This window comes from Stenella coeruleoalba, assembly GCF_951394435.1.
Source record: "Stenella coeruleoalba genome assembly, chromosome: 11".
NCBI lineage: Eukaryota > Metazoa > Chordata > Mammalia > Artiodactyla > Delphinidae > Stenella > Stenella coeruleoalba.
This window is the reverse complement of record NC_137157.1, coordinates 57,830,338-57,856,813: the sequence shown is the minus strand read 5'-3', so window position 1 is coordinate 57,856,813 and position 26,476 is coordinate 57,830,338. Positions and strand designations below refer to the sequence as shown.

The 26,476-nt window shown below is 59.3% G+C and overlaps 4 protein-coding genes across 5 annotated transcripts in view; 3 read left to right on the top strand and 1 right to left on the bottom strand.

Annotated features, from left to right (window-relative positions):
• The window catches only part of LRP1 (LDL receptor related protein 1), a 78,909-nt gene extending 77,689 nt beyond the window's left edge, over window positions 1-1,220 (top strand). Inside the window, exon 89 of the mRNA XM_079936706.1 lies at window positions 113-1,220. Within this exon, the coding sequence (XP_079792832.1) occupies window positions 113-253 (141 nt within the window). The 3' untranslated portion in view covers window positions 254-1,220. The remainder of the gene's footprint in view (window positions 1-112) is intronic.
• Window positions 1,221-4,699: 3,479 nt separating this feature from the next.
• On the top strand, window positions 4,700-13,337 carry NXPH4 (neurexophilin 4; the record flags this gene model as incomplete). Its single annotated transcript, XM_079937746.1, has 2 exons — window positions 4,700-4,756; window positions 12,474-13,337. The coding sequence occupies 2 exons, from the start codon at window positions 4,700-4,702 to the stop codon at window positions 13,335-13,337; spliced, it is 921 nt and encodes a 306-aa protein (XP_079793872.1).
• Window positions 13,338-16,470: 3,133 nt separating this feature from the next.
• On the top strand, window positions 16,471-21,658 carry SHMT2 (serine hydroxymethyltransferase 2). Of its 2 annotated transcripts, none has more exons than XM_079937434.1 (12): window positions 16,471-16,724; window positions 17,714-17,911; window positions 18,408-18,487; window positions 18,668-18,868; window positions 19,164-19,245; window positions 19,332-19,454; window positions 19,581-19,867; window positions 20,027-20,192; window positions 20,391-20,490; window positions 20,575-20,730; window positions 20,811-20,918; window positions 21,042-21,658. In XM_079937434.1, exons 1-12 carry the CDS (start codon window positions 16,692-16,694, stop codon window positions 21,167-21,169), a joined length of 1,662 nt encoding a protein of 553 aa, XP_079793560.1. In that variant the 5' UTR covers window positions 16,471-16,691; the 3' UTR covers window positions 21,170-21,658. The 2 variants fall into 2 exon arrangements, with proteins under 2 accessions (XP_079793560.1, XP_079793561.1); XM_079937435.1 differs by having other exon boundaries at window positions 19,581-19,720; window positions 21,042-21,581.
• Window positions 21,659-21,741: 83 nt separating this feature from the next.
• Window positions 21,742-23,990, bottom strand: NDUFA4L2 (NDUFA4 mitochondrial complex associated like 2). Its single transcript, XM_079937436.1, has 4 exons — window positions 23,881-23,990; window positions 23,430-23,518; window positions 22,570-22,630; window positions 21,742-22,446 (listed from the first exon to the last, which is right to left on the bottom strand). The coding sequence occupies exons 1-4, from the start codon at window positions 23,935-23,937 to the stop codon at window positions 22,390-22,392; spliced, it is 264 nt and encodes an 87-aa protein (XP_079793562.1). The 5' UTR covers window positions 23,938-23,990; the 3' UTR covers window positions 21,742-22,389.
• Window positions 23,991-26,476: the final 2,486 nt, after the last annotated feature.

Below are 26,476 nucleotides of genomic sequence, written 5' to 3'. Positions count from 1 at the left end.
GGTGGGGTGACCAAGGGTATTGGGCTGGATGATGGAATGGAGGTGGGGATGGGGTACCCGGGCCGCAGAGCCCAGCCCCTGAGCCCCACCTGACCGCTCTGTCGCCTTGCAGCCCACCAACTTCACCAACCCCGTGTACGCCACACTCTATATGGGTGGTCATGGCAGCCGCCACTCCTTGGCCAGCACGGATGAGAAGCGAGAACTCCTGGGCCGGGGCCCTGAGGACGAGATAGGGGACCCCTTGGCATAGGATCCTGCACCATCGGACTTCTGCAGAGAGCCTCCTGCCCCCTGCCAGAGAGGTCCTTCAAGGAGCCCCCATCCTACCCCGCCAACCCCTCCCCAGCCCTGCTGGGATGTATAAATGTAAAAATGAAGGAATTACTTTTTATATGTGAGTGAGCAAGCGAGCAAGCGGGCACAGTATTATCTCTTTCCGTTCTCCTTCCTGCCTGCTCCTCAGCACCCCGCCCAATGCTGCCTTCCGGGAGGGGGCGCAGGAAGGGGGCCCCTGCAACTTACCGGTATAAGGGGGCCCTGCCTCCCACCTTCCCACCAAAAACGCAGCCCCACTGGGAGAGCTGATGGTGCTGCCTCCCCCTCCCTGTACAAGACACTTCGTCAAGGCTCTCCCCCCTCATCGCCCCTACCCCTCCCAGCTCCCTGAGGGTTGACTCTGGGATTCTGGGGCGGGTGAGTCCTTTGCTGCCCTTGTCTGGAAGACTTGGCTCCGGCTGAGGTAGGAAGGAAAGGATGGAGTTTTTTAGTTCTTCTTGGGGGAGGCCATCCCATGCCCCAGCCCCTACTCTAGGGGCACCTCTGAGATGGCCACACTCAGTATCCCTACCAGACAGGCCCTCCCCCTCTCCAGTGCCCCCACTGTGGCTCCCAGGGCTGGAGACTTTCTTTGGTAAACACTCCCCCAGGCTCCCCTCCCCTGGGGATGAGGAGGAAGTGGGGCACACCAAGGAAGGGCAAGCGGGCAGCCCCGTTTTGGGGATATGAACGTTTTAATAATTTTTGCTGAATTCCTTTACAACTAAATAACACAGATATTGTTATAAATAAAACTGTAAAAAAAAAAAAAGAAAAAAAAAAGCCGTTTGTGTCTACCTGAGTGTGAGACTCTGGGAGCTGGCCTGTGCTTTCATGCTCCAGCCACCAGAGGGAGCCATGCTCTGTGCTGGAGGGAGGCTTGCGCATCGGGTCTTCGGTGCCCTTCTGGAGCTCCATCCGCCTTCATTGGGCTGTGGCAGGGAAGTGGGTGGCACTGGACTTGACCAGAAAGACCTGCTTCTCCTGGCTGTGTGAACTTGAACCAGTGACTTCACCTCTCTGGATCATGTGTTCTGTCTGGCTCTAGGACACTAACTCCAAGATCTGTTTCTCTGTATTGTCACTTTTATGGGACAACACTGCCACCCCTACCCAAAATTATCTCCCACAGTGAGAAATCCCACAATAAGAAATGAACACACTGGGGTTTTGAACGGCTTTCTAATCCTTCAGGGTGGTCCCATACAGCTCTCTCTAAGTTTGCTCTTGAAGCACCGACATCTCACACTTCATGGAGGGTAATTAATCAGATGCCAAGAGTCAGAACCCTGGATTCAGGAGGAGGAGGGCCCCGGAAGCTAAAGCTGGGAAGACCAGTTTTCCAGGCCCCACGGTCCACCAACAGACACATCTCACATCCCAGGGGTTGATAGGAAAGGACTGCTACAACCAAAGGGGGTACCAGGTCTACTTCAGCCCCTGGTCAGAGAAGGGAACCTCTTGCAGAAGGTCACGCCGCTTTACATGGTCCAAGATTGAGAAAGGGTTAGAGCTCCGCTCTCCGCACAGTAGCAAATATGCTCAGAGATGGCAGCTTTAAACGTCTGAAGGACCCTTGCCAAGCCCAAGGGGGGAGCGCTGCCTTTCATTCCCCCTGCCTCCCTGGTTTAACCTTCTCAGTCTATTCCTCCTTTCCTGAGGAAGCTATGGGTCCAAGCACCTCTAGAAACAGGAGCCCTCCCCTTCCCTCTTAGGCCTGAGATGCCATCTCCAGCCTCAGCTTCCAAGCCAGTTCTGCTATCCTCCACTGCCTCCCGGGCTCCCTAGGGCCCCAGGGCAGAGCGATCCTGCTGGAGAAAGGAGGCGTCCTTGTTGATCGCTTAGAGGGAGGCTTGTGTCCTCATCTGTCCACCAGGTGGCGTACGCACTCCTGCAGCGCAGCTCATCCTTAAGCCCAGCACAGCCCCCTCCCCAGTACACTAATTATGCACCTCCAGGCGGACCCCAGCCCAGCCTCTCACTTCCTTCCCTTGGGCTATTCTGCCACACCCCCTCTACCCTCCTCCAGCCGGCTCCTCTCCCTCCCCCAGCGCCTGCCTACTACCCACCACCACCAGCCCCACCCCCTCACTCCCTCCTTCTGCCAGCCGCGCATCTGGCGCCCCCGGGGAGCCACTGATTCTCTGCCTGTCGCCTCAAGATCCTGGGCAGAACGAGAGGGGCCCCCAGCTGCGGCTTGGAACACACACCCCTCCAGTCAGCATCCTCCCTCTGCCCGCCAGGATGGCCAGGAGAGGGTCTACCAGGAGGCAGTCCTCAAAAACTCCTCACCTGCCAAGGATGGCAGAGAGACCTAAGACAGAGATGGAGAAGAGACAGGGGCAGAGGCAGAGGCTGATACAGACGGAATGAGAGACAGAGACACAGAGATGGAGACAGGGAGTGGTGTGTGTGTGTGTGTGTGTGTGTGTAGCTGGAGACAGAAAGCAGTGACCTGAGACTAGGAAAAGGAGGAGAGATGGGGTGGGTAGGACTCCAGAAAACCAGGACTCTAGTGAAGAGTCCTGGGTGCCCTGAGCCTGAGTGTGCCTACTTCCCCCACTGCCCACTACCATTTCAGCAGCCCCTGTGCTTGGCCAGGCGCAGGATTCTGGATGGAGCCTCTTGGACTTGGGCCTTCTACCCCTTCCCGCCTCCCTCTCTGGCCCGCCTGCACCCAGGTTCCTGCCTCCTGGCTTCTGTCTGTCTGTCTGGGTGTCTCTGTGTCTGCCTCATCTTCTCAGCATTCCTAATCCTTGTTTTGTGTCTGTCACATCCCTATATCTGTCTTTGTGTGTTCCTGGGCTTGTCTTTCGGACTGCCAGTGCCGGCGTACACCTGAGTGTGTGTCCATCTACGTATGTGGATGTTTGCCTCTCTGCCAAGGCAAGGAAGGTGGGGTCGGTCGTCGGCTCTGAGTACCTGGCTGGGTATGCTTGTCTCTTGGTGAAAGTGTGCATTTGTCTCTCTCTCTGTGTGTGCTTCTGTGTGTGTGTAAACCGAGTGTGTCCATCTGTGTGGATCAGTGCCTCGAGGTGTGTACCTGTCTGTGTGTGTGTGCTGCTCTCTGTGTGAATGTGTTTCTCTCTGCCTGTATGTTCACCTCTACAGTGTGGCCTGCCCCTGTGATGTACCTGTGTGCATGCCTGGGGGCATGTGCTGGTGTCTCCGGGTATGTGTCTGTCTCTCTGTCTGTCTTTGCTTGTCCCTATCTCTCGCTGTCAAGGTGTCGGTCATACCACAATCTCAGCCACAGCCTCAGCGCATAGCAACAGCTGACAGGTGAAGACTCCTTGGGCAGGAGAGAGAGCGAGAGAGACCAGTGGGAGGAGGGAGGGATGAAGAAACAGCCAAGAGGATAGGGACAGAGACAGGGCCAGGCTGGAGACAGAGACAAGGACAGAGACAGAGGCGGAAGGGGAGAAGGATCTAGAGGAGCTGACGGTGAAAGATGGGACACTGGGAGAAAAGGGATGGAGGCTGCACCAAGAGGCCGGACAGGCGGCGCGGCTCCTGCCCAACCCCCCACGCGGGGATGCTCTGGGACGTGTGGAGGGGTCGGCGGCGGGGGGCGAGGGGCAAAGGTGAACGGCGGATCTAGCGGAGGGGTCTTGAGACCGCAGAGGTGCCTTGAAGGCGGGGGCTGTGGGGGGGGGCGGCGGGCGTCGTTTGTCAGCCCTATTGAAAGACGTGATGGGGTTTCCTTCCGTGATCAATGATTCTCATCTCCGGGCCGAATGAGCCGCGGGGCGCCCATCCATCCCCGTCAGAGCTGCGCAGCGGCAGGCACCCGGGGCCCCGCCCGCCCTCACCTCGGCCCCTGCCCTGCTTCTGCCCTGGGACCCTCCAGGGCCCGGAGCATCGAAGGGGCCCGGAGCTCCGAAGGACCCTGGTCTTGCTGGGCCGCTGAGCCTCCCCAGGCCCCTGCTCCACCATGCCCCGCTTCAGGAACAAGGTCCCGGAGCCTCGAGCCCCACTCCCGGCCCTATTCCTCAGCGGTGCACAGACCCAGCCTCTAGGATACAGGGTGCCCGAACCCCTCAGCCCTCTCCCCTTCGCACCTGGGCCGGGGGCGTGTCTGGGGCGTGTCGGGATGAAAGTCACCTTCGGTGCCCCCAGCTGGGCGGGAGGGGGCGCGCGGGGCGCGGCCGGGATTGGAGCTCCGCGGAGCCCCGCCCCCCAGCCCGCCCGAGTCAGACCCAACTTTCTCCCCCGCCCGCGCCCCGCCCCCAGCGCCGCTCTCCGCTCCTCTTGCCGCTCAGTCCGCGGGCCGCGCCGCCCGCTCCCGCCGCTTCGGCAGCCACCCCGCGCCCTCGACCTCAGGCCCGGCTCCCGTTTGCCCGGGACCCGCCCCGCCCGCCCCGCCTGGCCTCCCGGGAAGATGCGGCTGCTCCCGGAATGGCTTCTCTTGCTCTTTGGCCCGTGGCTCTTGAGGAAGGTAAGGGCTGCCCTGCGGTAGCGCGAGCGCTGGGGTCCGGGACGCAAAGGTCCCAGAGTGCGAGGGGCTCCGTACGCCCGCCCCGCCTCCCGCTCGGAGCTTCCGAACTTTGCGCGGCGTGGGGGACGCGGACAGACAGATTCCCGATTCAGGATAGGCGCTCTCCCAGCTCAAGTTGGCTGAGGGTCCGGGGGGCTGGTGCCAGGGTGGAGGCCTGACTCGGATCCCGCTCCAGGCGCGGCGCGGGAGGGGACGAAGCCCGACCCGCGAGTGCGCCAGACGGAGCGGGAGTGCGAGACAGACAGACAAGCCAGCAGGGTGTCAGCCTTGCCGTCTTTCCGCGCCAACCTCGCTCGCCTTCCTCGCTGTCTGTCCTTCCGCCCATCCACCCCCGCCTTCTCATTTCTCTTCTCTGCCCTTGTCACAATGCCAGGTGGGCACTGTGTTCCGAGGATACACAGCTCGAACACACGCGCGCACACACGGACTCACACAGATACCGCCGAACTTGGCTACAGTCTCCCATCACATTTCCCGCGGAGACACCATCTCCCCTGCACAACCTCACAGACACACCCCTCTCTCACGCCCGGCGGGTAGGGGGTAAGGGCTGTCTGGAAAGAGTCTCTCCTCCTGTCCTGTCCTCGCCCCCATCTCCCTAGGCTGCCTCCTTCCCTGAGGCTCCAGGGCGAAGACAGAGGCTAAAGGGGCCCCGACTTGATCTGCCTCCCTCCCGACTTGTAGGCTTCGATTTGTGTACACGGCGCGCTCGTGTGTGCTGGTGTGGAGTGCGGGGGTCAGCGTGTGCACCTGTGTGCGTGCCTGTGTCGGGGGCAGCCAGGCTTGGGTGTCTAGTGCTGGCGTCCAGGGTGCGTGTCTGCTGGTGTGGCGTGTGGTGTTGGCTCTGAAGGGGTGAGTGCAAGTGTGCCTGCTTCACAGGGCAGCCATCTGTGCCCCGCCGTGAGTCCCATAATGGGGGCCTAGGCCCAGGACCCCTATCTTCTTCCATCAGCTCCCCTGTCTCTGACTTAACTGTTTCCTACCCTAAGTGTGACCTACCCAGTTTGGGGCAGACAGGTGGCTCCCTAAACCCCTACTCGCTACACCCCAACTCCCAGACCCTGCAGAATCTGGAAGGGGTGTAGTTCTCCCCACACACCTGGACCCCCACCTGCTCAGCCAGTTCGCACTCAGCAGCTCCAGCAGGGCAGGGGCTGCCCTAGTGACGCTGGCGATGGAGCTCCCTGATTCTCCCAAACCCGCCTGGTGACCTTGAGCCGGAAGGTGGGCAGAGGAGCCCCCTCCACAAAAACTGCTTCCACTGGCAGGAGCTTCTTTTGGACCTGCTGCCTAGTTCTGCCCATAGAGCTGCCTGTGGGAGGGGGTCTGTGTCCCACAACCGACCCAGGTGTGAAGGCCCCGGGGGAGAGGTGGTGGGGATGGATGGTACTCCCCTGCCCCTCCTTTCTAATTCCTCCCCACTCTCCTCTCCCCTCTCCCCATCAAATAAACTCCCTTGTGGACCTATCTGGTTTAATTTCCTTTGCCCCCTGAAGGGGAATGAAACATCTGGTGAAGACTTGAGGGAGAGTAAGCGTGAGGATGTGAGCGATGGGGATGTGTCTGAGTGTGCTAGAGCTCCCGCTGTGGGCCTCCGTGTTGGAGCCCGTGGGGGAGAGTGTATCTGCCATTTAGTCCAGCTTGTGTGCATGTGAGAAGCTGTGCCTACATGTACGTACAGACCGTGGGTGCGTGAATATGTATAACTGCGTGCGGGAGTGTGTGTAGGAAAGCGTGTGTCTGAGTATCTGTGTGCGCTTGTGTGCAACTTGTGAGTACGGGGTGTGCTCGTGTGTTTACCCCGAGGTGTGTCTCTGGTGGATGTATGTGTGTTGGGGTGCATGTGTTGTCTGCATGTGAGTCTCCGAGGCTTGTGAGTGTGTATCTGCTTTCTTGTCATTTTGAGTGCATTTGAGTGTGAGCCTCAGGATGTGTTCATGTATCTGAGTGTGGCTTGTGTGTGTGTGTGTGTGTGTGCGCGTGTGCTCAGGGCTGTCTCAGCGCCAGAGCTGGCACTGGGTTGACACTGGGTAAGAGGCTGGTGGGGCACAGTTTACAGGGAAACCCTAATTGTCCAACATTAACAACCCTGCCTTCTCCCATGCCGCGCTCACTTGCCAGTCCTTCAGGAGCTCTCTCCCTCCCTCCGTGTTCCAGGCTCCCGGTCTCCTTTCGGGGCCTGCGACTCCTGGCTTCCACTGCCCCTGAGGCTCTGGCCCAGGTCTCCTTCAGGATCTTTCCAACACTGTCTTTGGCTCCTCTCTCTTTCTCTGGTCTTCCCCACCCCTTGCCAAAGCAGCCGCCTACTGGGAGAAGCAGCATGCGATCAATAGTCACTAATCACTAATCACTAATTACTAATTAGCTGGGGGAGGGCAGGGGCGGGGCCCCGTGGGACCTTCCAGCTCTATCATGCCTCAGGGAAGGATTAGGCTGAATTGAGTCTCTCAGCACTGGCTGGCCCCAGCCCTGCATCTAGCCACCCCCTCCTGCCTCCATATTCCCCTCTAGTCCCCCAGCTAATCTCTGGCTGGGCCACTTAGGCACATGCAGTCTGGGCCAGGGCCCAGAGCTGTCCGCAGGGATTTGGGGGTAATCAGGGGCCGCAGCTGGGCCAGGGACACAGGCGAGGTGGGCTCTGTGATAGCTCCCTCGGGCCAGGGCCTGCGCGTATGGGAGGGGCACCCGCGGAAAGAAGAATTTAAACGGTCTTAGGTTTGGGGTGGGGGAGGAGCTGGAGGTCCAGGACAGGGTGGCTGGGGAAGAGGTGAGGTACTTGGGGGACAGAAACAACGTAAAGAAGGGTCACTGGGGTCAGAGACAGGGTCTTTGGGAAGGGGCGAGATAAACGTTCAGAGAGACCAGGTAAGTGGAGGGGACAATCCTAGGGGTCAGAGATTAAGTCATCGTCGAGGAGATGCGGAACTTTGGACCGAGCCCTGGAACTCCACATGGGCGGGGGCCAGGACGGGGGACAGGGTAACAGAGAGAGGGCAGGGTCAGTCATGGGGGAGGGGTCCCAGGGCTCAAGGTTGGCTGGGCGCAGTGGGGAGTCGCGGGGCTCGGGGTGGGAACGAGCTGCGGGGCGGGGATGGGGAGCAGGGAGCGCTGCCTTGAGAGCTGGAAATTGGCGAGTCTCCCCCTCTCCCTCGCCTACCCCTCCTCCACCTCCACCCCGCCCACTCCCCCTCCGGCTCCGGCTTCGGGAAATTACATCCCAGCTCCGCGGCTCCCACCCCCCCACCGCGCCCCGGAGCCCGCGCCTTTATAGGCACATTTATTGCAATAATAAAGTGAGGCGCAGGGCGGGGGGCGGGGGGTGGCCGTTCCCGGGGGGACTGCGCCGGCTCTGGGAAGCAGGGAAATAAAATAAAATAAAATAAAATCAAAATTCAGATAACGGTGAGCCTTGCGCTGCAGGCCACGAGCAGGCGGGCAGGCGGGGCTGAGGGGGAGGAGGCGCCCTGCCCAAGGGCAGAGCCCGCCCCACCGGCGATCCCCGCCCCCTCACGCTATAGCTATAGTAGGGTCTGGAAGGAGGTATCTTCGCCTCCACCTGCCTGGCCCCCTCCCATAGCCTGATCCTGCCGGTCTTCTGCCTTTTCCTCTGACTTGTCTCCCATACCTGTCCTCAGCTCCTGTCTCCCTGTCTCTTATCTCCTTCCTTGTCCCCCATTTCCCATTCTAGTCCCCATTCACATTCCCCATCCCCAACTCCATCCCCTGGGTCTCTACATCCCTCAGTATCCCTGTCTCTGCCCAATAACCATTTCCCATCCCCCGTTTCTGTTCCCACCCCCATCTCCCGGTCCCTATCCCACTCTCATCTTCCCCAATGCCCATCCCTCATCCACCATCCCTGTCTTCCTCCATCCCCATTTTAGTTCCCACCTTGTTCTGTTCCCCCATCTTCATTCTCCTGGCCCCTATCCCATCTGCATCCTAGTCTCTGCCCAATGCCTGTCCACCATTTCTGATCTCTTCGTCCCTGTTCCAATGCCTGTCCTTGTTCCATCCTTATCTCTGCACCATATACCTGTGCCTGCTCAGTCCCCCTCCATCTCTGTCCCAGTCTTCACCCCAGCCTGTCCAGTCCACCCCACCTCTGTCCTCACCCCCGTCTCTATCCCTGGTTCCCAGCCAGACCCTGGCTATTTCACCCACCCTGACTGCGGTGCCTGCACCTCTTTCTAGGTGCAAGGGTTCAGTACGCTCTTCCCTCTCCTTCCCCAGCCCAGGCCTGGAAGCACTGCACCTCCCCAGCCACAGGGTGCCATCCCCTCCCCCAGTCAGAATCCTGAGCCACCCCGCCTGACCCACACAGCAGGAGAGAAGCCACCGACAGGTCTGGAGGCCTGGGGGAGGTGTGCCCTGCAATGCGGCTGGGGGGCCGACAGCCTGATCCTCCCGCATTCCCAGCGGTCCCGTCCCAAAAGAGCCCCCACCCCCACCCCCACCCCAGTGGAGTTTGTTCAGCAGCAAAAGGCAGCCTCAACTCCCCTCCAATGCGTGGGCTCGCTGCCTTGGGGGCAAAGCACTCCTGGCTCGGCTCCCGCCCCGCCAGGGCCCGGAGGCGTCTGGTGAAGCGCACCCCCATCCTCACCCTCCCACTCCCTCCTGCCCCCCTAAGCCGACAACCAGGCTAGCCTCTCCCCTCCGCAAATGTCACTGCACCCAATTATCTTAATTAAACCAGCTCTGAAGTGAGCGGGACCCTTCCTCAGACAACACCCTGCTCCCACTCTCATTCGTAGAGGGGGAGGGACAGCACCATGGATTCTAGGCAAAGACGGACTCCCTATCACCTTGCTTTCCCCTCCCTCCCAACCCCACCCACGGTTGGAGACAATCTGAAGGATAGAGGGAAAGTACCACAGTTAGACAGACAGACAGAAACAGAGAGAAAAGCAGAATCACAGAAGGAGAAAATTAGAGACAGTGAGGAAGAGACAGAGACAAAAAGAGACTGAGAGAGGGAGAGAGAGAGAGATGGAAAAACAGTGAGAGGGAGAGGGAGAGCAAGGGAGGGAGAGCGAGCGTGCGGGCAAGGAAGCCAGAGGGAGGATTTGATTTGATTTGATTCCATGTTCCCATTTCTCGGCTCGTTTCCTCGAAGACTCTCGCCCCTCCCTGACTGAGCTCTCCGCACAGGGTGGCTTCGGCCGCCCACCGCCCCAGCCCCGCACCTCTTCCCTTTTATCTTGGCTGTCTGCAGCGGGGGGTGGGGGGCGCGGGCGCCCAAAGCCCAGGGATTTGCCAGGATCAGAGAAGCGCAGGCAGCAATTTGGGATCAGAGTGGGGGGACACCTGGCACCCCTCACAGCCCAGCCAAACCGCCTTGCCTCTCCCAGCCCCTGCCTGGGAGGAGTCGCTGGACTGAAGCAGTCGACAGGTCCAGCACTGGGTGCAGGACGTCTGGTGCTGCTGGGGTGTGCTGGGAGGGGATAGCTCAGAGGCATTCGGGGTCATAAAAGCAGGCTTGGGCACCGCTGGATGCCCTGGAAAGAGCTAGTGGTTGGGCCCAGAGGGGTGAGAAGATTAGGTGTCAGAGTTCAAACGACTCGCCCCCAACCATTCTTTGACTTCCCCTGGAAGCTTCACACACTCCCTCCTCCAGGGCTCAGGCCCTGCCCTCTCTAAGGCCACCTCCTGGGGCCTTGCCCCCTCCTCCTGGAAGGCCCTTTCCCCCTCCCCCGTGGCCCTGGACCCCTTCCCCTCAGCCCCTCTCAGGCCCACCCTCCGGGGGTTAGCTGCCTGCTCAAGCTTGTCAGTCTGAGTCAATCACTCTTGACGCTCCCGCCCCCCTCACCTGAGCTGGGAGGAGAGATGGACGGGAGGAGGAATGAGGGGGGTGATAAATATGTATGATGAGCGGGTGGCGGCGGCATTAATAACCCGGGATCGCAGAGCTGCGGGAATGGGGACCAGGCGGTGGAGATTCTAGCCCAGCAGCTTGACTCTGCCATTCCTGTCCCTTGTGGACACATGGTGTATGCAAACAGAGGGGGACACCCATGCTGCCTGGCCTCTTTACCTACCCAAAGCTCACCCTGCAGGCCAGTGTGGGACGCCCCCTCCCCAGACCATTCATATACAACTCACACATATGCACCCCCCAGGGGAACAGAACGAAACCACAGCTGTTATATCATTGTGGACACACTGACACACACCCTTGAGAAAGAGCTTGACACATGCACAGAGGATGATAGGAGCTCACACAGGGAAAGTGACACCCTCAGTGAGTCACACACAGCCACCCTTAGATATACAGCCAATCCAGGCATACAACTACACCAGCCACACAGATGCAACTACCACAAACTGAAACACAGCCTCACTCAGATCAACACACACAGACAGACAGACACAGCCAACCCAAGCACATATGCAACCCGGACCCCTATACATAGCCATCACAGACTAGTACAACAGACATTCGGCCACCACAAGCAGGCAGACACACATAACACAGCCTCCTCAGACTGATACACAGGGGCATACAGATACACATGGACACACACACACACCCACCATGCACAGGCAGACACATACACACCCATCAGCATAGGTTGAGACGAGCACACGCACACACACACACACACACAGAGTCATCACTCCAGGCAGGCAGGCACATATGTACAACCCTCTCAGGCTAACAGAAATACAACCACCCCAGACTGACACACGCAGTACTCCCTGCCCCCCAAGCCGAACCCACACGCAGTAAGGGCCACACTGAATGGCCACAGCCAGCACAGTCTGACTGACACTCTGACATGCACGGCTCCTCTCCCTCTCCTCGCTGGACCAGCATCTCCATATTTCTTCCTCTCGCTCTCTCGCGTCTCCTTCACTCCCGGCCACCACCCCACACACCCACGCACACCCCCGCTCCGCCCCAGATAATTGATGGCCCGGGCCTGCCCGGGCAGCTCTCGTCTCTGGATCCATCTTGTACTCCCCCATGCTGTCTCCCAGATCCGTGGCCACCTGAGACACACGGAGACGGGTAGGGGTAGGCAGGGGGTGGTCTTCCAGCACGCTCCCAGCCCAGGGAGACCACCAGGCGGCCTCCCCCACATCAGGAGTGCTGGAGGCAGAGAGGGGTGCCCACGTAGCTCCCAAGCCTCAACCCACAGCACCCAGACTCTCCACTGCTCTCTGCAGCTCCATTGGTTTCCCTTGCTTCTCCACACAAGGGAGTAGAGGCTGAGGCCCGGGGGGGGGGGACCCTGGTCTTGGCAAAAGTGTTGGGAGGTCTCACTCTTGATGCTGGACATTGACAGTGGTCATGGCCTCCCTTTGCCGGAGTCCAGCTTCTCCCTGGCCCATTACTCCCAACCAAGCCCGAGTCCACAGCTCCACTCCCTATTCAAACCCACATTGGCTTTGGCCTTTTTGGCTTTCTCAGCCCTCATCAGAGTTCTGAGAACACAAGGATTCTCAGTGTCATTTCACAGATGTAGAAATTGAGGCGAGACCGCACAGCGTGAAAGGGCTGCAGGCCCACTCGAATGCGCACTCCCTGAGCAACTGCTCCGGGCGGCCCGATTCCATTTGGTTTTCTAGCGGCTGTGGAGAGGGACTGGCGTGGCCCTGGCGGGTGGCCCCAGACAACCCCAGCGGCTCTCTTTTCCTCTTTCTTCGTCCACAGGCCGTCAGTGCCCAGATACCAGAGTCCGGGAGGCCGCAGTACCTGGAGCTGGGCCCGGCCACGGCCGGAGAGGGAGCCCCTGGCCATCGGCTCCCGGCACCGCCGAGGTCCTCCGACGGCCTGGGCACCGCCCGTGCCTGGAGCTGGGCCTGGCCGGCTAACCACACCCGGACACTGGCCCGGGCTGGGGTGGCGGGGGCCCCCGTGCAGCGCACCAAGAGAAAGCCGTCTATCAAAGCGGCCCGCGCCAAAAAAATTTTCGGCTGGGGAGACTTCTACTTCCGGGTGCACACTCTCAAGTTCTCGCTGCTGGTGACGGGTAAGATAGTTGACCATGTGAACGGTACCTTCAGCGTGTACTTCCGCCACAACTCGTCCAGCCTGGGCAACCTCAGCGTCAGCATCGTGCCGCCCTCCAAGCGTGTCGAGTTTGGGGGCGTCTGGCTGCCGGGGCCCGCTCCCCACCCTCTGCAGTCTACGCTGGCCCTGGAGGGGGTGCTCCCTGGGCTGGGGCCCACGCTGGGGCTAGCGGCCGCGGGGTCGGGGCTAGGGGGCACCCTCGGGGGCGCGCTGGCGGGTCCGCTTGGGGGCGCGCTGGGAGTGCCCGGGACCAAAGAGTCACGCGCTTTCAACTGCCACGTGGAGTATGAGAAGACGAACCGCGCTCGCAAGCACCGCCCGTGCCTGTACGACCCATCGCAGGTGTGCTTCACCGAGCATACGCAGAGCCAGGCCGCCTGGCTCTGTGCCAAGCCCTTCAAAGTCATCTGCATTTTCGTCTCCTTCCTCAGCTTTGACTACAAACTGGTGCAGAAGGTGTGCCCAGACTATAACTTCCAGAGCGAGCACCCCTACTTTGGATAGCGCGCCCCGCCCTCTCCCGGGCCGTGAGCTTCCCGCGAAATCCCGGACTCCCTAAGTGGGACCTCTCCCCGTACCCCGCAGCTCCTGTGGCCGCGTCCACCCTTTCCACTCTGGGGCGGAGAGAAACAGCCCTCCCGGGGACCATCAGTCTGCGCGGGTCCCCTTTTCCTTACTGGGAGTGCCCACGAGGCTGGGGCTAGCCCCCTTGGCTACAGCCCAAAGTGGAGGAGCAAGAGCGCAGCCCCAGAATAGGCGGGGCTTGGAGGCGGTCCCAGCGTCTCCTGCGTCCACATTGGGTCCTCTTTACGCCCTGGCGCTGGGCTGGATACTCCCCTTGCCCGCAGCTTTAATAACGCCTGGCCTGGCACCCTCATCCCACCCTGACTTTCTTACCCCCAGGTACTTGTCCTCCACCCTGTACCCACGTAAAGACCATAAAGGCCTATAAACCGTGGCCTATTCCCATCCCCTCTGCTTGCCGTATGCCTGTCCCCCTTTCCCCGAAACCCCAATAATTAGGGTAGCGGAAGCAGAACTCGTGGGCATAGGCGATCGACCCGGCCCCTGCCCTCCGCCCGCCTCCCTCCGGTCCTTGCCATCCTGCTCCACCTTTCCGGCTGCTTCCTCTCGGTGATGTTTTTTTTTTCCTACACCAAAACAGACGGGAAAGGGAACAAAATAAAGTGAAATCCAATACGCGTCTGTGTGAGACCTTTGTAGGGAAGGGGGTGGTGGTGGTGTGGGTTTATGTCTGGCAGAGACCTGGCCAGGGCCTCCTTCCTCGGCGGCTCGTGGGGAAACTGAGGCAAATATTGACGGAGCTAGCACCTTGGAGGTCATCCAAGGCCAGATCAGATACAGATGAGGACGACCCTTGGGGTTGGAGCCCTGCCTGAGGTGGGAATTTTCCTCCCAGAGGTGGGCGAAGTGAAGCTGCCGAAAATAGGATGGGAATTAGACCTGACAGCGGACCACCAGCGGGCTATTTTGGGGGAGGAGGTATAAGGCCTCGAATGGGATGGAGATGTAAGGGACAGCGTAGGCAGAGCGCTGACAACCTGCTAAGCTCCGCGGGGCTGGCGGGAGGCGGCAGGTGGGGCGGGGGGAGGGGAACGGTGTTTTCGGCATCTGGAGTCATCGATCTTCCTTTTCCTTCCTAATTCCGTGGGCGCTGAGTTTGCAGACGGTTGGGGGAGGGAGGGAGAGAGGCAGGGAGGCCTGAGACGAGGGGGTGGGGGAAGGGACGAGAGCGAGTTTGGAGAGCCCAGCAGCGTCGCTGCTGCTTGCCGTCTGCAAACGCAAACAAGGGCCCCTTCAGCCAGCTGCCCACCCTCCCCACCCACCCCGCCTCCAGCTCACTCCTGTCGACACAGCTGCTAATTTTATCCTCCCCCAGCCCTGGCCCGGGCGTTAATTGGCTGCGGCTTCATTAGCAGTTCTCAACCTCAGCCCCACCACTCCCCGCCTCCCCTCGGGACCCCTGACTGGGGCGAGGGAGGAGGTACAGACTAGCTGAGGCACAGAACGACACCTCGTCTTCAGCCTTCCTTCGCCTTGAGTCCTGGGTCAAGGTAAAACTGGAAGAGAGCAGTGTTCTCCAGAGGATTGCCACTGGCTCCAGCGGGAAACTGAGTCGGAGGTGAGTCTCACCCAGACACACCTGGGAGGGAAAAGTCAGTATGGGGAAAATAAATAGGTGATGGATGGATGGATAACAGGATCAACTGAAAGGAAGAGGAAGGTGGGAAGTGGTTCTGGGTCAGAGATTATAAGAAGGAGAGGAACCCAGCAGACTCCCAACACCAAGCTTATTACTGGAAAAAGCTGAAAGCACCTGAGGCTAGAGTGGGAGGGAAGGAGGTTAGAGCTAAGTAAGGGGGACTTCTGAGGCCTGATATGAGAACCAAGTGGGAATGACAGGAATTAGCAAGTTAGCCCATCTGGGCCTCAGTTTCCTCCCTTGTAAAGCAATAATAAAATAGCGTGTTCTGGAGATTAAATGAGACTTTGCAAGTGAATAGGCTTTGTGACGGATTGTCCTCCCCCTCTTTGACTCACAAACCTATCTCCTCCAATCACCATCCTCTCCTCTTCCTCTCCTTGCTCTTAGGACATCTGGACATCTGGGAGCAGAGTAAGGTGCCTCTGCCTGTAATTGCATTTGTTGTTCACCTCTTGATGGACCAGCAGTCAGTGACCTATTCTGATATTTCCACAGCTATGGCATGCCTAGCATGGTGAAGGGGCGCAATGTGTCTGCTGAATGAATGAATGAATTGTAATGTTGTAAGGCAGTGGTTCTCAAATTCACTGCTTATTAGAATCACTAAGGAGAGGTTTTGTTGTGTTTCAGCGTGAGTGGGCAAATGCCCATTCCTTAAGATCCATTGAATTAGAACCTCTGAGGAAAGGCTCCCCACTCATATATTTATATCACATTTCCCAGCCAATTCTGATGTCCAGGTTTGGGAACCTACTCCTGGAGGGATCGATGAGTCCCTCCCCTAAAGGATGAGTCCAGATGAAGTCAGGCTACAAGGAAGATCCCTTCCAGCTCCAAGGATCTATAGCCCTAGGATACAAAGAGAGCTCCGTGATTGCTGGAGCAGCAAGAATGAATTGGTAACAAAATTCAACAAGTGCAAGGAAAGGAGGGAGCACCTCAGTCAGCTCCCGGATGTCCCAGGGAAAGAGGAGATGGTCACGGAGGAGGCAGGTTTGTGAGGATGAGGGGGGGATGATCCATCCAAGAGCATGTTTACATACAGCTTCATATAATTCCCACATGTTATTTTATTATTGATTTATAAGTGAGGAAAATGCAGCTCAAATAGGCTAATTTGCTAGTTAGTCCCAGAGCTGGAACTTGAACTTGGGTCTCTCACTCTTCCAAACCAGGGTGCTTTCCAGTGCAGCAGGGCTCTTCAGCTTGTATAGGAGTCGTTGTATTTCCCAGAGAGCCTAATAACGCTAGGTTCACTCAGGAGACACCCAATAAATTGTTGCTGTCTGGACAACAGACAGGAAAAAAAAAAAAGAAAGAAAGAAAACCTTGAAGAGCTTCAGGACAACGAGGAGATGGGGCGGCACTGGATCTCTTTTCTTTCAGGCAAAAGCTTCTGACCCTGGGGCCACAGACGGGAAACGAAAGTGAAGAAGAGGGGAAAAAAAAACTACAATTCCCAAAAGACCATAAAGCGTCCACCTTACGCATGCGTAGACCCCGCCCTAATTCTGTGGCTTCCCAGCAGCTCTTTTCGCGCATGCGCTCTCCAATCAGTCTTCTTCCAGCCCCTCGTTTTCCCCGGCCGGAGTTGGTGCCTGGACCTGCTGGGACCTTCATCTCCGGTTGCGATGTTGCCCTTCTCTTTGCTCTGGGCGACTCGGGTAAGAATGGGGCTCCGGAGGCTGGGTGACTAGTAGGAAGTAAGCTCCCCTCCTATCCTAGTTAACTATTCACAAACTTGGGTTCTCTTGGCTTTTAAACGCACGTGGTCTGGGTCCTCCGGGAGGGGAGAGCGGGAGGGGAGAGAGAATGTGCAACTAGGGGTCCCTGAGACCCCCGGCGCACGCGGGGTGATTGGGGCCCCTCTCCATTCCGGTAGCCAGATGCCCCAGGGCCTTGTGACCGCCCATTTGACGTGGCATTAGGGAAGAGAACTGTGGACCCTGTGCTGGCCAGCGAGAGGGGTTCCAGGCCTGGACCGGCGAGCTAAGTCTTTCCTGCGAGCTCTGAGCCATGCAAATGATGCAGCTGGTCACCCTTGCTTGTATCAGGGGTCCCGCGGCTCTGTGGGCTGGAAGGAGGTGGAAAGAGTGGGGAGCACAAAAGACAAGATGTGGGTTTTGGCTTTCCCTGCCAGCAGTCCACCCCCAACCCCGTACACACACCTCTTCCCCAGGGGCTGCTGAAGGTCTACCCTGCCACCTCCGTTGCTCAGGAAACCACCAGCTCGTTGCCCTAACTTTTGCCAGTTTGGTTGCCTCCCACCCTGACTGGGGTATCACTTTGTGAAGGCTCTGCAGGAAGACCATGTGTTTCTGTGGGTGGGGACCGCCCCTGAGTTCCAGAGACATAGGCTTCTAGAGGACAGACTTTGCCCGAGGCTTTGCAGAGTGGTTCAAGGGCAGAGGTGGAGGGAGAGTCTGAGGTGAGGTGAATGGACCGAATCAGAACCACCCCCTGGACATTGATCTCAACCTTGGCTCTAGAACTGGCTTTTGAAGGTGGAGGTGGGAGTGGTGAGAACTGGAACAGACCGACGAGACAGCTGGCTGCTGGATGTGGGGCCTGAGGTCCTGATAAGCGTGGCTGAGGGTTGTTGACTGTTTTTGTCTGGGCACTTTTTCTTTGACCCTGTCTTTTCCTCCCCCAGCCTCTGCGGAGATGTGGTCGGCTGGTCAGGATGGCCATACGGTACCAGCACAGCGAGGCAGCCCAGACCCAGACTGGAGAAGCAACCAAGGGCTGGTCAGGCCAGGAGAGTCTATCGGACAGTGACCCTGAGATGTGGGAGCTGCTACGGAGAGAGAAGGACAGGCAGTGTCGTGGCCTGGAGCTCATTGCTTCAGAGGTGGGGCCTGGGAGAGGGGCCAGGGCTTAGGCCACCGTGGGTGCTGCAAGTAACAGGTCATCTTCCTGCTATTTCTCCAGCTCTCCCTTTCAGACTCAGGGCCTTCCTGCTGGACCTCATCTTCCTCTCTTCTTACTGACCTCTGAAGCAAAGGCAGGGCCAGTCTGGCTTATGGGATGGGGCATTAGAAAGCTTCCAGAGCCTCCCGGGGCTCCTATAGTTTAGTCTGGTCCCTCTTCCATCCCAAGAGGAAAGAGAAGCTTGGAAGCACAGGTTCAACTGGACAGGTGGCCTTGCTGGAGACACCTATCACAGCAGCTGGGTTTCTGAGGATGCTGCTCTGGGCCTGCCCCAGGCCTGGCACGGAATCCTAAATGAACAGAGCTTTCTGTAGAACCCGGCTCCTCCCTGCAGCCTGGGCTCTGGCATGATGGGGCTGTGGGATCCAGGGAAGGGGGCTCAATACCTTCTGACATTGCCCCCTCCCCCACCCCAGAACTTCTGCAGCCGAGCTGCGCTGGAGGCCCTGGGGTCCTGTCTGAACAACAAGTACTCGGAGGGTTATCCTGGCAAGAGGTGAGGGCTAGGCACCAGAAGGCTGGAGGACAGCCTCAGGGATGGTGATCCCAGTGGGGGACACCTGCCTGTACCCTCCTAGTGTGCATAGAGAAGTGGCCTTCCCAGTCCTTTGCTGCTGGTCCAGGGGGATGGTGGAACCCTTTCTCTGTGCCCTGATCTACTCCCCTCCCGTTGCAGGTACTATGGAGGAACAGAGGTAGTGGATGAAATCGAGCTGCTGTGTCAGCGCCGGGCCTTGGAGGCCTTTGACCTGAATCCTGCTCAGTGGGGAGTCAATGTCCAGCCTTACTCGGGGTCCCCAGCCAACCTGGCTGCCTACACAGCCCTTCTGCAGCCTCATGACCGAATCATGGGGCTGGACCTGCCTGATGGGGGCCAGTGAGTATAGATGGGGTGGGTGATGGGCTTGTAGGCAGTATGGGCGTGGGAGAAGAGTAATTTGTTGAACACCTACTGTGTTCCATGCAGATGAAACAGGGCTCTCCCAGTCCTGCAAGTTCCAGTGAATGAGGAAGATAAGACCCCAGAAAGCGGGGCCTAGAGCCATGAGGGTGGTGCCTGCTAGGAGCAGTGTTCCAGAGACCCCGGCCTTTGGAGTGGGGCAGGAAGGGAGTGGCTAAGTCTGAGAGTTATTCCACTCTGAACCTGCCTACTTCCTCTCTTCCCCTCCCAGTCTCACCCATGGCTACATGTCTGATGCTAAGCGGATCTCAGCTACATCCATCTTCTTCGAGTCTATGCCCTATAAGCTGAATGTGAGTGCTCTAGGGTGTGGGGAGGGAGCTGTGAGGAGCTGCCCTGCTTTCTTCTTAGGGCTTTAGCTTTTTGTCTGTCTGTCCAGCCCAAAACCGGCCTCATTGACTATGACCAGCTGGCACTCACTGCTCGGCTCTTCCGACCTCGACTCATCATAGCTGGTACCAGTGCCTATGCTCGCCTCATCGACTACGCCCGCATGCGAGAGGTGAGTGGAGGGCTGGAGTACCCGCCCCTCCCTAAGGGCTGGTGGGGAGATTTTGGAGGAGGGGCAGCCTTGGGCAGGCCTGTCTGGGCCCTCCCCAGGCTGAGGCCTGTCTCTGTACCTGCCCAGGTGTGTGATGAGGTCAAGGCACACCTGCTGGCGGACATGGCCCACATCAGTGGCCTGGTGGCTGCCAAGGTGATCCCCTCACCTTTCGAGCATGCGGATGTTGTCACCACCACCACTCACAAGACCCTTCGAGGGGCCAGGTCAGGCCTTGCCTCTCACTGCCTTCACTCCCGGGGCGTTGTTGGGCTGGATCTGAGGAATTCGTTCCCACCAGAAGCCCTGTCTATGACAGTTCTCCTTCTCTTGCCCGTGGAGGCAGTTCCCCGGCAGGGGGTTTCGGGGTGGAGGTGAGGGCTGCTCCCCTCAGCCCCTGGAGTCTAGCACACAGAGCACAACTGTGCTGGACTCTGGAGCCTGCGGGGCTGGGCCAGCCAGCTTCCTCTGTTCTCCCCACCCCCTTGCCCTTTCTTTTCCGCTTAGCTTCTGACCGCCTACCTCCTGCACAGGTCAGGACTCATCTTCTACCGGAAGGGGGTGCGGGCTGTGGACCCCAAGACGGGCCGGGAGATCCCTTACACATTTGAGGACCGAATCAACTTTGCTGTGTTCCCGTCCCTGCAGGGGGGCCCCCACAACCATGCCATTGCTGCAGTGGCTGTAGCCCTAAAGCAGGTTGGGGAGCCTATTCTTGTGGGGTGGGTGGGGCATGGCCTACAGGTTCAGACCCTGCACCTTGCCAACTGAAGTTGGAGCTGATGGAAGGGGGAGGTGCCAGGATGGGAGGGGGTTGGGATGGGGTCACACTATGCTGGGGGTGGAGGGGCAGAAGGGGCAGGGCTTAAGGTGACAGTGCTGCTGTCTCATCTCCAGGCCTGCACCCCCATGTTCCGGGAGTACTCCCTGCAGGTTCTGAAGAACGCTCGGGCCATGGCTGATGCCCTGCTAGAGCGAGGCTACTCGCTGGTGTCTGGTGAGCCAGGGGGTAGGTGAAAGCCTCTCTACCCTCAGGCAGAGGCCCAGGACTCAGTACTTCCTGCTTACTGTCCCCCCTCAGGTGGCACTGACAACCACCTAGTGCTGGTGGACCTGCGGCCCAAGGGCCTGGATGGGGCTCGAGCTGAACGGGTGTTGGAACTCGTATCCATCACGGCCAACAAGAACACCTGTCCTGGAGATCGAAGTGCTACCACACCTGGGGGCCTGCGGCTGGGTGAGACCTGGGTTACAGTGGGGAAGGGTGGCTGCCAGGTGGGCTTGGGCCATGCTAATCCTCTCCTGCCTCTCTCCCAGGGGCCCCAGCCTTGACTTCTCGACAGTTCCGTGAGGATGACTTCCGGAAAGTTGTGGGCTTTATAGATGAAGGCGTCAACATCGGCTTGGAGGTGAAGAGCAAGACTGGTGAGTGGGCAAGCCCTCCCCTGCCCCCACCCAGTTTACATTCACTGTCTCCCCCCTCCTTCAACTGATCGAATGGCCTTCCCCAGAGCTCTGACCACTTTTTTTTTTCTCCCCCATCTCTAGCCAAACTCCAGGATTTCAAATCCTTCCTGCTCAAAGACCCAGAAACAAGTCATCGGCTGGCTGACCTCAGGCAACGGGTGGAGCAGTTTGCCAAGGCCTTCCCCATGCCTGGTTTTGATGAGCACTGAAGGCACCTAAGAAATGAAGCGCACAGACTGACGTTTATTCCTCTTCCCCCTACCTGGACAAGTTAGGGGTGGGGGTAACTGCCTATCTTCCAATTTTTTGCTGGAGGAGGGGAAGGCCGCCCACTTAAGGGAAAAGGCGGGTATAGTTCCCCTTCCCAGGATTTGTAGCTGAGGAGGTTTCTTCTTGTAACAAGACTTAGAAGGAAGAGGCTTGGGGCTTTCTGCCCTAACCTCTCTCATTATCTCAGTGTTATAGACTCCCTGCCCTCTCTTGGGGAGGGGGGAGTTGCCCTTGTGAGCCAGAGGAAGGAGTGGGTAGGCACCCTTCTTTCATCTTTATCTAATAAAATGCTGACCTGCCCTGAGCTTCTGTTACTGTGGGAGGGGTCCCCTGGGCCAGGTGGTGATTTGTCTCCCTCAGCATGTCCCTCCCTTCCCTCCCACCACTACCACAAGGACCCCTGGGGCTGCAGTCTCCTCTCCCTCTGATCAGAGCCGACACCAGACATGATTAGCAGGCGGAGCAAATTCAATTTGTTAAATGAAATTGTATTTTGCCCACGGCTGCTTCTGTTTGATCCCAGGGGACGGAGGGGAGCAGGGAGGGGTGGGGAAGGCAGGGGGAGGCCCAGGTGTGAAGCGGGAGGGGGTGCCCATTGGCACAGGAAGCAGGGGGCTTGGGCACTGGGAGGAACGAGCTTCACCTCCTTGGGCGTAGGTGCCTCATCACAGGCTGGCTGGGCTGTCAGTGACGAGCCTGGTGGAGCCCAGTCGAGCCAAAGTAGCACCGCCCCTGGGCTGGTGCCCAGAGCCTGGGCGAACGTGGGGCCCGCCACGTCACTTGGCACTCAGGCCTCTGCTTGGTCTTGGCTCTCACGTAGGCCACGCTCCACACGTAGTGTGCACCACACCCTGTGAGGCCCGCGAGGCAGGGGGACTGGCATGGGCCTTTTGGGTTGCCCAGGCTACTGCCTGCCCTCCTAACTCCCCCTTCCCTCCCCCCTCGTGGGACTGAAGCTGAGGGTCAGAGGTGCTTCCGCTGCTGGGAGCAAGGGAAGAGGGTAGGGGTGGAGCTGCCTCCCCTCCTCGTGGGAACTGGCCTGTGTAAGCAGGAGCTGGACAGGGTGGCTAGAGTGGTGCCCTGGGGTGGACGGTGGAGAGCGGAAGAAATGAGTAGGCTGGCTGGTGGTGGTTTACATCGACGTGCTCTGCAGCCAGGCTTAGAAGTCTGGCCGGTCTTTCTTCAGTTTCTTATAGTCAGTGGAAACTGCAAGGAACTACAGGAGAGAAAGGAGGGTTGCACCGAGTGCCCCAGGCCTCCCTTTGCTGGGGTGGGAGGCACCAGCTGGGATCAAGAGATGAGCGGACGGAGGTGCAACCCTGAAGCCACTGGGAGTTACCTTGTACTGGTCATTGGGGCTCAGGCGGTTCCAGGGCTCCGGGTTGTTCTTTCGGTCCCAGCTGTGGAGAGGGAGGGGGAGGGTTAGGGTTTTCTCTTTGGGAGCTAGGACTCTGGAGCCTCAGGGCACCCGCAGGGTCTGCGCCCCCGCCCCAGCACGCCCCCTCTTCCGCGGAGGTGGGGGGCATTTCCCAGAGACTGAGAGGGGAGGGGTCACGTTAGCGGGTGCTGACAAGTGAGACAAGAAGGCTGTCAGCATTGTCAGCCTGGGGCCAGGTGACAGACGTGACAACCCGGCCCAGGGACTCCCGCCTGCTCCTTGTCACCCCAGGTTAGCCCCATAGAGCAGAGCGGTGGGAATCAGGCAGAAATCCCGAGGCGCTGGGGTTGTAGTGATGTGCCTCGAATTCAGACAACGCCGTGGGTGCTCCTGCGTGCTGAAGGACCCTACACTCCCGCCGCCTCTGGCGGGGCTTGCGGTCTCCGCGCCGCCCCGGCCCCAAAGGCGCCCCCAGCAGCTCACCCGGCCACACCCCCAGCGCTTGGGCGGCGAGACAGAGGTACCAGAAGGCCACCGGCGGCCAGCAGAGCGGCGTCACCATGGCAACGCGGCCGGGAGCGGTGCTAGTTCCGCAGCCCAAAGCGGGCCGAGTCTCCAGCCACTGAGGAGTGAGCTGTCTGGTGGGCCCGAGCGAAGGCGGGGGCCTCGCAGGTCAGGAGCGGGCTCCAGCCCCGAGATACCACTTGCCTAGGGATTCCCGCGAGGACCCCTCATTCCCACCATTCCTGGGAGGCCTGTGCGTCCCTGTCTCATCTTGCTCCACCCAGGACCCCTTCCTGCGTCCCAAGCCCGGCCTTTACCAGACGTCGGGGCTGCGCAGCGCGAGTCGCAGCAAGTAGAGCGTAGCGCTGCCCATGCCCAGGCCAATGAAGCCGATCATCGGGATGAGCTGCGGGAAGACAGAGGGAACTTTCAGGGGCAGCCCCCTCCCAGTCGCCCTTTACAAGCTTTTCTGCTCGGCCCGCCCGCTCCCCCACTCCGGGTCTGGCGCCCCCTCCCTTCCGCGAGGGAGGACCGGCAGCCTCCCACACCACATTTTTGCCGTAGTCTTCCTCAACCTATTGCGAGTCTGTCTGAGGTGGATTCAAGGGACACGGAGGGCATGTTGCAGGGATGGATTGTGGGCACCCTGAAGAAATATTAGGAGCTTTGGGGGAACTAGGCAAGAGGCAGGGTACTGGGAGATTTGGGGGTCACCAGGGCAGCTAGAGAGTTAGAAGGTAGAATCATGGCTCCTGGGACCAAACTCACCCCGGGATGTCTCTTGATCTGCCGGTAGAAGCGGGCTCCGAGGCTGGTTCCTGCCATATCGCCTCTTCAGTGTCTGGTCCTCTCCAGCGTCCCTGCTCCCTTGCTCCTCCTGGGGTCCCGCCCCTCTCTGGGGAGGGGTCAGCCCAGCCCAGCCTGGCCCAGCCCGGCCGCTTCATCAGACTTTCCCCGCCCCCAATCTCTCTCCCTACGGCAGTTCCAGGCTCGCTGGGAAGAGAATTGTTGGGGAACAGGGGCATTTCTGCTCATCCATTCTCCACTCCAAGGGGTCAGACCCTGGCCCATGGGACATCATCATGCTTTGGGCTTTGGGCTGGTCCAAGGGAGAGGCCTCTCAGACTCTGCCTCACAGACTGATTGAGGGGGATCCAGAAGTGGGAGGAAGGACTCACCATGGGACAGGCAGACAGACCTCCAGCAAAGTGCAGGTGGGAGTGTTCACAGGTGGGACCAGGAGGGGCCAGGAAAGAATGAGGACATCTGTAATGCTTCCCTGACACCCCTAGAGCCACCCAGGAGCTGGCAGGTCTTGGGGGCCCTGGTTCTGTCTCCCTCCACATTATAGTGGGAACAGGAGGGGGACAGATAGACCAACAGCACTAAAGTTGCCCCAGCCGCTCTAGTCCTGGGTGGTTTCTTCAAGTTGCTTTCTCCAAGTTGTGTTGTGATTAGCCTGGAACAGTGTTTGGAGGCCAGGGAAGCCGGGTATTATCTTACACCTGACTCAGAATAGAATAAATCAGTTGGTTAAGTTTGGGGGCTAGAGAGACTTCCTTCCCCTGCCTACCTGGGTTAGCCATCCAAGGAAGCCACGTTCTGTCTCTGGCTGTGATGGAGAGAAAGAGAATGGAGTAAAGGAAACAGTTGAGGAAAGACAGAAAAGATGTTGAAGGAGAAAAGAGAAAAAGACACAGAGACAGAAGCGTCGTAGAGCGATTGCCTCCCTTTACGTGACCAACTGGGGTGTATGAACTCTCGTGTATGCTATGTTGTCAGGGTGGGAAAGCTCACTGCCACCGTCTTCAGGAAACTGGGGTCCTAGGGACCCAGGAGCGCAGCCCTAACCACCTCTCCCCACTCCACGCTAACCTCCATCCTCCCTGCCTCCCCCACTGCTGCCCTGGCAGCCCATCCTACAGAGCTCTCTCACTTCTCCCCTCCAGAGCCTCATGGTGCCCAGGCAGGGGCGAGCTGTGCACCCACCGCTGTGCCCCTCAGAGCACCGAGAGGGGAAAAGTCCCTTTCTGGGGGCCCTCCTGCTTTCGCCACGAGCTGATACCTCCCCAGCCTCCTGCGCTGACAAGCGCGGCTGTAATTAGGCTGCGGGGTCCCGAGCTCTCCGCCTCGCTCCGGCGGATAATGAGATAAAGTGTCAGAGACACGGCGAGAACAAAGAGACAGAGACTCACTGCTTACGTGTGTGGGGGACGGGGGAGGGCGACTGACGGGATGTCAGAGCCTGGAGCAGCGCAGAGCCCGGCCCTTCCTGAGGACCCGCACCTCCAGGGCTGGGTCAGGGGCTGGGGTGTCCTGTCACCCCCTTAGCCCTCCAGTCTCTGGGACTAAAAATCACTCCTGGAGCTCGAGCTCGAGGGCCGCACAGCTGGGCTGCACATCGGGCTCTTGTGGCACAACTGGGGCTCCAGGATGCCGATAGGGATGTCTGGCCCCTGTACTGCGCCCCTTTGTTTCTTGGGCCCTCGCTCTCCTTCCGGTGCCCTTTCTTGTGAGTTCCAGTGACCCGGGCCTAGCGCATTCAGGACCCTCTGACCCACTTCTTTCCTTGGAGCCGCCGTTGATTCTCCTGCCTTGGGCCTCCGCCGGAGTTCCTTATTACATTACTGCTTTCGCGCTTGCCTCTCCGGGGCTCCTTGACCCTTCACCTGCTTCTGGTACTTCTCTCTGACCCCTTGTCGGTGACCCTATTTCTAAGGCCCCGCCCATCTCTGGATCGTGGTCTCTGGGGCCAAGCTGAGACACACAACTCCTTGGGTTCCACATCGCATTTCTTCCCACCTCCCCGCATTTTCCCACCAGAAGGACTCAGGCCACGCTGACCGAGCCGACAGAGGTCATTAGCTGCGGATTAGGCGTGGCCAGGGGCGGGCTGGGTTCCCGCTGGGATCTGACTCTGAGCCCTAAACCTTACAGACACTAATTCGCGCTCTGGTGGAGCCGAACGTCAAAAGCAGCTGGACTCCGCGGAACAAGTTGGCAGCGGGGCCGTGGGTGCGGACGCCCCCTGGAGGCGGAGCTGCTCTCAAGCTCTTATGGGGCGATGCCTCAGGCGCCCCCTATCGGGCCGCGCTGGCCCTGCGCCCCGCGGCTTTTGGGCAGGTAAATTAGTGCCAGGAGTGTCGGTCGGGCTGGCAGGTCAGCCGTTCCTGCCACTCCCACCGCCAAGGCAGTGGGTCCCTCAACTTCCACTCTTCTGTTGTGAGGTGGGGCCGAGTGAAGGGAAGGAGAGGGGACGAGGAAGCTCCCACTTCGCCAGCTGCGGGCACCCCAGGTTCAGGCCAGTTTCTCTCGCCAGGCTGGGCTGCCCCAGATGCCCGGGGCTCCGCCTCCGCCTCGAGAC